The sequence below is a fragment of the Dipteris shenzhenensis genome, chromosome 6 (assembly GCF_047967505.1).
Source record: "Dipteris shenzhenensis isolate YYH24624 ecotype China chromosome 6, Dip_SZ_1.0, whole genome shotgun sequence".
Taxonomy (NCBI): domain Eukaryota; kingdom Viridiplantae; phylum Streptophyta; class Polypodiopsida; order Gleicheniales; family Dipteridaceae; genus Dipteris; species Dipteris shenzhenensis.
Genome location: NC_141601.1, coordinates 12,162,883 through 12,172,628, shown reverse-complemented (window position 1 = coordinate 12,172,628; position 9,746 = coordinate 12,162,883). Strand labels below are relative to the sequence as shown.

At 43.1% G+C, this 9,746-nt stretch overlaps 1 protein-coding gene across 1 annotated transcript; it reads left to right on the top strand.

Annotated features, from left to right (window-relative positions):
* The first annotated feature begins 1,846 nt into the window (after positions 1-1,846).
* On the top strand, positions 1,847-4,470 carry LOC147900797 (putative serine carboxypeptidase-like 23). Its single transcript, XM_087375751.1, has 10 exons — positions 1,847-2,108; positions 2,246-2,347; positions 2,487-2,582; positions 2,680-2,772; positions 2,954-3,039; positions 3,147-3,407; positions 3,523-3,644; positions 3,782-3,883; positions 4,124-4,229; positions 4,324-4,470. The coding sequence occupies exons 1-10, from the start codon at positions 1,847-1,849 to the stop codon at positions 4,468-4,470; spliced, it is 1,377 nt and encodes a 458-aa protein (XP_087231877.1).
* The last annotated feature ends 5,276 nt before the right edge of the window (positions 4,471-9,746 follow it).

Here is a 9,746-nt window from a genome sequence, read left to right as displayed (position 1 = left end):
CGGTATTTCCATGTACCATAATTGGAGTTGTCTAACTTAGCACAGATGCCTCCAGATTGAGGTTGCTAGTCGATATGGTGCAAACAATGTACTCAAAAAGTGTCCTGGAAAACTCTGTATGAATCAACTGCAAATACACTGAAGATACCAAGTGAGATCTCTGTACCATCGGTGAAGATAGAACTGCAGTATATAAGATCTGATCTGTGTTACAAGGCTTGTGGCAATGATGCCGGGAATAGCCAAGAGGCTTTACAAGGCTAAAAATGATGTGCACAATGCCGTGAGATAGCTGAATAGGCTTTACAATGGTGGCATGTGTGTGTGAAATCAAGTGCTATTTGCCCACTGAACCAATCTGCAATGCCTCTGTACTCTGAAGTCTGCTCACTGAACTGATGAACGTAAGGTTTCAGGTAATGTAATGATGTGAAATCGGATGTGAGCGTATGGACTGTCCGAGTAGGTACTAGTCGGGAATTTTGGGCATGGCTTAGATTGGCAACTTGGGGAATTCAAAGCGTCCCCACTATGGCGATCTAGTCTACTCTGATCTAGATCTAAACCAACCGTCGATCGATGAAAGAACAGCAAATAATTCCTTTTCTTTTGTTCTTTTTAAGTGCTGGGTCAGATGCGTCGATGTAGAGGCAAATGTGCGTGAAGGAAGTGGTTTTGCGGCGAGGCTCAAATGTGAGTGTAACTTGCGCCAAAATGTGTGCGTGATGTAACGAGTGCGTAGAGCACAAAAAAACGAGCGACTTTCCTTTTTGGAGTGCCCTCAAATTCTTCCTGGATCAAGAGATATGACTTGATCTAGGTGGAGGGGCAAAAGGAGTGCAAATGGTGCTCAATGATGATGTGTCACTGTGAGTCACATGCAGTGATGATGTGGCACTATGCCTAGCAAGAGGTGTGCCAGTGAAGCTCTGTGCTGAGGTGGCAAGAGTGTGCACATGTAGTGTGTGCACAGTGTGCTTGGCAAGGGACTGTGCCTACAGGGGTTAGTGCTGACTGGACTGCTGAGGTGGCAATGTTGAGGTGGCACAGATGATGTCAACAGGGTGACCTGGCAATGGTGATGTGGCACTGATGACGTGTCCCTGATGACATGGCACAGGTGACATGGCTGATGATGTGTCACTGATGGCATGGCAGTCGGTGATGATGTGGCAATCGATGATGATGTGGCAGTCGATGATGATGTGGCAATCGATGATGATGTGGCAGTTGGTGATGACATGGCAGTCGGTGATGACGTTGCAAATGATGTGGCTACTGATGTGGCGGATGACCTACCACGTGGCAGAAGGGTGACCAACACTTTGTGATGCTAGTGAGGATAAGGTTAAGGTTGAGTGTGGAGTGCCACATGGCATTACGCGAGGCATCGAAATCTCTGATGATTTTGACGGAATCCTAGGGATTCTGTTATCTTCTCCATCTTTGGCCTTGCAATCCGTGAGCTCTTGGAGGAGCTTGAAGTTGCTAGCGTCGGTGCTTGGCTTGGCAAACACTTGCTACGGCAGAGCTTTAGGCTCGTTTAGCGGGTGAGGCTTGGAGCGAATGCGTGGCAGAAGCTTGAGGCGTTGTGTGTGTGCAGGAGGCGCTTGGAGGCAGTTGCTATGGAGCTTCGCTTGAATGCTTGGGGCTTCGCTGGAGTTTGGATATCCACCACCGCATGGTTGTTGTCTTTGCCATTGAAGAGAGCAGCTGCATTCGCCATGACACCAGAGGGGCCCGTTGTAGAATCCCAAATGCTGCTGCAGTTGCACTGATAGTACGTCGTACGCCGTCTCTCTAGTCTCCTACGTACCCCCCGCTCTTTTAAGCCCCCACAAACAATATGTGGTCTACACGTCCGTCGTCCACAGCATTGGGACTCTTTCTTCCCCTCCTTTTCAGCTTGTGGGCAGTTAACAGATCCTCCGCTGCCGATGCGTCGCATCTGGTTACCAATTTGCCCGGCCAACCTCCCGTCAATTTCAAGCAGTATGCTGGTTACGTAACTGTTAATGAATCCCATGGCCGAGCCCTCTTCTACTGGTTTTATGAAGCGGACCACCCACAGGCAGCTAATCGTCCCTTGGCTCTATGGCTCAACGGAGGTGAGTCCTTGCTGTCGGTTTGAAGACAAAACTGTGTTCCAGGACTAGTGTGTTTGTGTGTGTGTGTGTGATCTCTGGCACGCATGATTCCAAAGATTTGATAAGGTTAGTTTTCTGAAATGTGAACTCTCGAACAGGGCCAGGCTGTTCCTCAGTAGGCGTCGGAGCGCTTTTTGAATTGGGTCCCTTTCACACCGATAACACTGGACTCACTCTGAACAAGCACTCGTGGACCAAAGGTCAGCTGGCAGATTCGGCCCTTTTCTTTAAACATCTCACACTTTTCCGGATGTATATCCGTGCATTTGTAAGGAAGCTGCATTGCCCGTTGTTTTATTCCGTGACACTCAAGGAATGTCGGTGTGATCCTCTGCACAGCTGCCAACATAATTTTCTTGGAATCACCCTTTGGAGTTGGATTTTCCTATTCGAACACCTCATCGGACTATAGTCAATACGCAGACAAGGCTGTTGGTAATTCTAACGTCCAAATATTCTTCTTCAGATCAATTAAGGTCCTCACCACAGCCAGAGGCTAAGGTCAGAACTAAGGTCTTCTGATTACTTGCAGCCAAGGATGCATATGCATTCCTTGTCGGTTGGTTGAAGAAATTTCCGGAATACAGGCACAATGACTTCTACATCATAGGCGAAAGCTATGGCGGTGAGTGACCAATGTGCAACAGATGGGGCTGTTGATCTCAGGTTGCAACCATCATAGGGCGAAGGGAAGTTCCAATCAGACCGCTTGCAGGACTAGAAAGGGGCTATCGGGGCGGCTATCGGCTTCATAAATTTGAAGTGATACAGGCGCCTTAATTTTGAGTGTATTCGTTCTTTTGCAGGGCACTACATACCCACTCTGGCGCGCGTCATCGTGCAGCAGAACAAAATGTCTGAAGGTTTTCACATCAATTTTAAAGGCTTCGCTGTAAGCTCTTGCGCCCTGTGCTGGTATGAATGCTCTTCAGTAGTTCTAATTAGGAAGAGATCCCAAGAGAGAGTTTGGATTGAAAGAATGTTCTTCGCCTTACACAGATCGGTAACGCATGGACCGACCCCTACAGTGACAACTCCGGCACTTCACTGTTTTATTTCTCTCACTCGCTCATCTCTGATGAAACGTATGGACAAATTGTGGCCAACTGTGACTTTGCTCATGATCTGCCCATCGACGTAGGGTCGAACCCAATCTGCGACCAGGCAGTTCAGCAAGCCAATGCTGATATCGCCCAAATTGACATCTACAATGTCTATGGTCTCGGCAACTGCAATCCGAATTCAACCTCTCGCACACAGGTCGATTCCAAGTCGAATTGTTTCCTCAATGGCTAGTCTAATTCACAATCAGGAGGCAGGTTTATTCCTGCAACTTTATCTGCCCTTACACAGTCAATAAATTTTTGATTTACAGAAGGCCTTCTTCTCCAACTTAGCTTACAATCCATGCCTCGATTCAGTTACGGCATTTCTCAACAGTCCGGAAGTGCAGGCTGCCTTGCATGTGACAACACCAGTTGTATGGGAAAATTGCAGGTTTGAGTCGCACTCTGGCCGGAGAAAGTGGTCACATCCCCACGTTTTTTATCTGGCCTTTGAAAATGAGCGATCGTTTTTCGTGTGGCTACCCGAGGCGCAATGACATGACTTTGAAACCTTCTTATAACTGGCAGTGCCATAGTATTCCACAATTATGAAACAGCAGATAGGTTGCAGTCAATGATACCATTATATCGTGAGGTACTCAAAGAAGGCCTCAAGATCTGGATCTACAGGTATCGTCTAGCTGTAATCTTGTCTTTTGAGACTTGCCGAGACGAATTGAGATAATTTTAAATATTATACCGAATGCCGCCTCGTCTTGACATATCTTAAAGTCAGTCGATTACGATTATATTCAATATGGCTAACTGGGTTTCTGTAGCAAACGGCAACAGCTTCCCGATTTAAGATAATTGACCCGGCTGAGCTTGTGATCAGGGAAAAGCCTCTGACCTCACTAATTGTGTCTACAGTGGCGATACCGACGGAGTCGTGTCAACACTGGGGACTAGACAATGGATTAAGAAGCTGGAGCTTCCTGTGGAGGTTCCATGGTACCCATGGAACTACAAGAATCAGGTAGGAGGGATGAAGCTAGGCGAGGGGAATCCTGGATGAAGATTTCGTGGTGTATATACATGAAATGGATAATGATTGTGAGTGCGCGTTGCAGGTGGGAGGTTGGACGCAGAAATACAAAGGGAACTTCACGTTTGCTACCGTGAGGGGAGCCGGGCATTTTGTGCCTGCAATACAACCTGAACGGGCACTGGGTTTGTTTAGGAGCTTCCTGGCTGGGGAAACATTACCCACATTCTAATTCACTACGCCAACTTACAAGCTAGGCAAGCAATTCTTATTCTTTCAAAATATACATATCTAAACAGTATAAGGGGCTTTATTTTCTTATGACTAACACATCATATATGGAGTATCCAAATCCCTTTTGTTGGACGCATGTGATAACGGGCGGGTGAATATACAGTTAAGTCGCCTCAATGGTAATCTTTTATTTAGAAACACATTGAATTTCTCTATCTCCAAGATTGCATTTAGTTCCCCCTCCCTTCTCTCTCTCTCTCTCTCTTTCTTTGCGCGCGCGCACGCACACACACTCACACACACATTGAATCTTCTTACAATGGAAGATTTGATTTTCAATACTTTGAACACGAAGAGCCATCGACAAAAATATGAGTGTCTATATCTAAGGTGTGATCACATCCAATTTCCGATATGTAACATTATTCATCAAATTCAATGGAATGTGCATTCAAAGATAGAGAACATATTTATTTTTCGATACATAACATTATTCATCAAATTCAATGGAAAATTCACTCAAAGATAGAGACAACATAAGAAGCTACAAAAGCATATAGGCAGGGAGAAAAACACACAAAAGCAAAGGAAAAAAAAAGATGTTATCAAATATATCAACAAGTTGTCTATAGATTTGGGTAAGTTATGTAAGAAGAAAATTTTCTGGTCCTTATAAGTAAGATACTTTCATAACAAACCTCAGAAAGAATTCACAAACCCAACTAGCTCTCATTTCTAGTTCTACAACTAATTGCAAATCTCTTGCAAATCATGAAGGTTCCATCTTCTTAAGAACATCTACTCTTGGCAAGATAGAGCCTGATGATGATGATGTGGAAATGAAGGTAATTTGAGTGTTTCCATAGCCTCAAGGATACTAGATATCCATAAGAGGATTTTCTATGGATAGAGATCACTTTAAACTAAAAAACAACAAAGAATTGCCATTGGAGTGCTCTAAAATGTAGCCATGATCAAATGGGCTTCACAAAGGAGTGCAACACATTGTGGCTATAGTTCAGACTAAGTAGACTCAAGTTTCACCTAATAAAAAGGACCTATGGGTAGGTACTGAAGAGGCAAGAAGTCATACATAAAAGTGACTTCTACACCTTCTATATGAGCCTCAGGTATTTTTGGCTCTATTATCAATTTTAAAGTACATTTAGCATTGGCTTGTCTCTTTGTTGGGACCAGTATGCCTACCTATATGTGAAATAGAACCTCATTATAAATATTCACCACATGTCTAAGATCATGCCATAGTACATTGTAGAAGTTAGCACTAGTAGTAGATGATGAGATGGCACTCCTATGTAGTGAATATCAATGCCATTGTAGAGAAAGTATCACCAATGCACATATTAATTATCACCAACACTATTTTGATACTAATATCTCAATAGTTCTTACTCAAAGACTTATAAACATCCAATAAATTTTGAGTTTGATGGGCATCAAAATAAGCATCATTATTTTTGGGAATATAAGCATCCATATAAATGCTGAAACAAACACCAAATAAACCTTGAAAGTCTTTCTAGAATAAAAATTTCACAATGTCAAAAAATGTCAAAGACACAACAACACAAAGCAACTATAGATGCGCTTGGTAGACGCGCAAAATAGCGACCGCATCTATAGGCATTGCTTTAGTAGAAGAATTACGGGCACGTCTAAAAGCGTGTCTAAAAGCTCGTCTATTTGCACGTAAATTGACGCGTCTACTTGCACGTCTAAAGTGAGAAAATACGGGCCCATCTAACATCGCATTTATCAGCGCATCTATATGCACGTGTGTTAGCGCATTTATTTGCGCGTTTACACTGAGAATCAAACGCGCATTTAGACGCGTCGATAGACGCAAACCAGAGAATACAGAAAGTGAGATTTTGGTGTATATCATTGCTTTCCAAACATTGCCCATGATTACCAAAGCACATAATTTTTTGCAAGCCCACATATATAAGAATTAAGTGAGATGAGGAGAATGAGACAATATGTAAAATAGTTTTGCCAATATCAATTATGGGGCTACGGTTCAATCTCATCCTCAATGAGATCAACCCTTGCCAAACTATCTACTTCAAAATCCAAACAAGTGTTTAGATCTACAAATACATTCAACCCACTACTACTTGTGCCACTCATGTGCTCATCGAAATCAGCATCTTGAATGGTAGGCTCGTCCTCATGGGTAATGGCCTCAATATCTGTATCTCCTATCTCATGATCATCCTCCCCTCTTGTATCACGGTCATCATCACGTCCATGGCCATGATCATCCTCCATATGCTCCATATTAGTAAATGTACTATACATCACTTTGGAACGTGGCATAATAGGTATGACATGCCACAATCTATTATTATCCACCATTGGTTGATAGACAACCTAATTCAAACATAAATACAATCATGTTATTTTTCTTGCATCAAATATTTAAAAGCGAGTATTTTTATATGTGTGCACAATACCTGTTCACATTGTTGCGGTAGTACTAGTGTGTCCTTCCTACTTTGCCAAAACTTTGTGGAGTCAATAGTTACAAAGCCACTTGCATGGCGTTTGATTGTTGCATTAGGGCCTCTTTCCACCACGTCCTTAAACCACTTTACATCCAAAATATACACAAAGAAGCGTCGAAAGTCAAGCATAATAATATATTTGATTATGCCACAATAATCATCCATGGCTCCATTGGCTCCCTCAAAGCTAGCAATGACGCCGCAATCTTGTGTGTTTCTCTTATCATCAATTCGTTGTGTTCGAAAATGCTTGCCCTCACACCATATAGCATTGAACATAGTGCACTACACCAAGAAAAAATCAATTAAATAAGCAATCTAAATTATTGAAAGCTCCTAACTTATGCATAACATTCTATATACCGACCTTGCTCATGCATCCCTTAGCATACTCCCATTCTTCCATTGTGATATGCATCCCCTCATCTTTCTCTACTTTCTCCATTTCATCAAGTAGCCAATCCACATGAATATCCTTTAGAAGTGCTCTTAGATACTGAGGGTATGGCACATGAGATCCGTGGTGTGTACGAAACAGGGCCCTTTCTTCTTGTCTTCTTGCCTTTGCATCCTCGTATCTTGTCACCCATCTTTTCATCACATCACTATTAAGCATGCAAAAGTGGTTGATACTATTATGCAACTCCGTGTCTATTACTTTGTTGTGTCCTTTCCCTTGAGGCACAATAGAGGTCATCCTTAGGTCTTCATCATCTCTCCATAGTCGTGGGAGAGAGCTATCCACATCAACAAGAAACTCAGAAATATATACAAGTGACTCTTGTACCAACCAACCCTCGGCCATGCTACCTTCGGGTCTTGCATTTTATCTCATGAAGCCCTTCAAGGTCTTCTTCATAAAGCGCTCCAGGAAGAACAACCATCGTGCATGTATAGTACCGCATATAGCAATCTCATCCACCAAATGCACTATGAGATGTAGTTGGCTTGTGAGAATAGAACGTGGAAATGTCTCCTCCACTAAACAAACTGCCTCCATTGACATAACTCGAGCATTCTCAAGTGTGGTGGGATCTATTTCCTTTGAGCTCACATACCTAGAAATGAAAAAGTACACCATATTAGCAATATGCATTCAAACTTGCACGGAGCATTGATACACATCATATTTTGTATCATGTAAAGTACCTCACAAGCTCGCCCATCTTGTAAATACAATCTTTCACATCCTTCGATGCACTACGTGAAATGCTAGTAGGTAGTATGAACTGAACCCATGAGGAGGTGGTTGATTAGTTGCTTATAACTATTCACTCACAAATTTGAAAGGAAAAAGATATTATGCACATAAAATACTTACTTGGAGCATCTTGTGCCAATCATGAGATTTCAAGCCATATAATTGCTCTACACCTCTTTTCTTGCTCTTTGTAAAGGCTCCCTTTAAACACCTCATGCATCCAGTGGGAGTACGAATTGTAGTAATAGCGCGCTTCACCGTCGCCATCTCTGGCTTTGATAACATCCACGGTGCACGAGGTGAAAAAACACGCCCATTTGGTCTCTCTTGAGGCCAAGCTTCACGTATCCTCCCTGTGGTACATAGATCCTCCCTTATGCCTACCGAATCTCGTGTCCCATTCAAATGCTCCCAAATGGTAGATGCCACATTCTTGAAGATATGCATGGGATCAAGCAGGTGATTGATCTTGAGGTGGGACCAATATGGTAAACGATAAAAGATGGAGTATCTAAACAAAATAAAGTGTCAGTGGGCAATCTTTACTTTCAGCCAATATGGCCAATCTTTACTTCCAGCCAATAGTTACAAACCCTTACCAGCTCATGCCAAGTGGTGGAGGAGTCGTGGAACCGTCCCAAATTCTCATCGAATCTCCCGCGGTGAGTGATTATGGGAGGAATTCATTCCAAGGGGCAACATATCTAGGATGATCAGGTGGGAGAAATCGATGGTGATTCTCATAGATGACCTTATTCAATGCATCTGCCCGTGAGGCAACTAGCGAAGGACCACAAACAGGACATGCATGGTAACCCGATGTAGTGAGACCTGAACAATAGATGCAATTAAGAGTGGAAGGTGGGTTTAGGGTGCCACATCCTTTGCCTATTCATAATTAGAAATGCAATGCTTACCTGAACACTCGCCATAGCCTGGAAGTCATGCATCATCCACATCAAGACTGCTTTGCAGTTGAAGTCTCGTGATGTGGGAGGCCTGCTCACATCATGCACCTCGATACCTCTCCAAAGTATCTCTAGCTCTTCAATCAAAGGCTCCAAATAAACATCGGGGTTTTTGACTTTATGTTTCCCTAGAATTAGAAGGGACAGCATAACATGTCCTTTCTTAATAGCCATAGAGGGTGGAAGATTGTAATTCACCAATACCACTGGCCATACACTGTAAGACGTGCTTTTGAGACCAAATGGGTTCACACCGTCCATACTCAATCCAAGTCTCGAGCTCCTAGGTTCTTCCTTGAAGCTTGGCCATGTGTCTTCAATATGCTTCCACGTAGGAGAGTCTGTAGGAGTTCTCCACTTGCCATCGGTTGATCGATGGGAGGAATGCCATGACATGAGCTCTGCAATAGATATGCACTTGAACATATGTTGGATGCAAGGGATTATGGGAAAATGTCGCAATACCTTATGAGGCACATCCAAGAATTTGAGATCTGCTCTATATCTTGTCTCTCCACAAGTAGGACACTCTCTTGCATCCTTATGTAGTCCACGAAACAAAATGCAATCGTTGACA

What these genes read in the sequence shown, in the direction of transcription:
- LOC147900797 (XM_087375751.1), top strand. Translation starts at nt 1,847, where the DNA reads ATGTGGTCTACACGTCCGTCGTCCACAGCATTGGGACTCTTTCTTCCC. An exon ending in GGCTCTATGGCTCAACGGAG is followed by an intron (nt 2,109 to 2,245) that starts GTGAGTCCTTGC and finishes ACTCTCGAACAG; the next exon opens with GGCCAGGCTGTTCCTCAGTA. An exon ending in CAAGCACTCGTGGACCAAAG is followed by an intron (nt 2,348 to 2,486) that starts GTCAGCTGGCAG and finishes TCCTCTGCACAG; the next exon opens with CTGCCAACATAATTTTCTTG.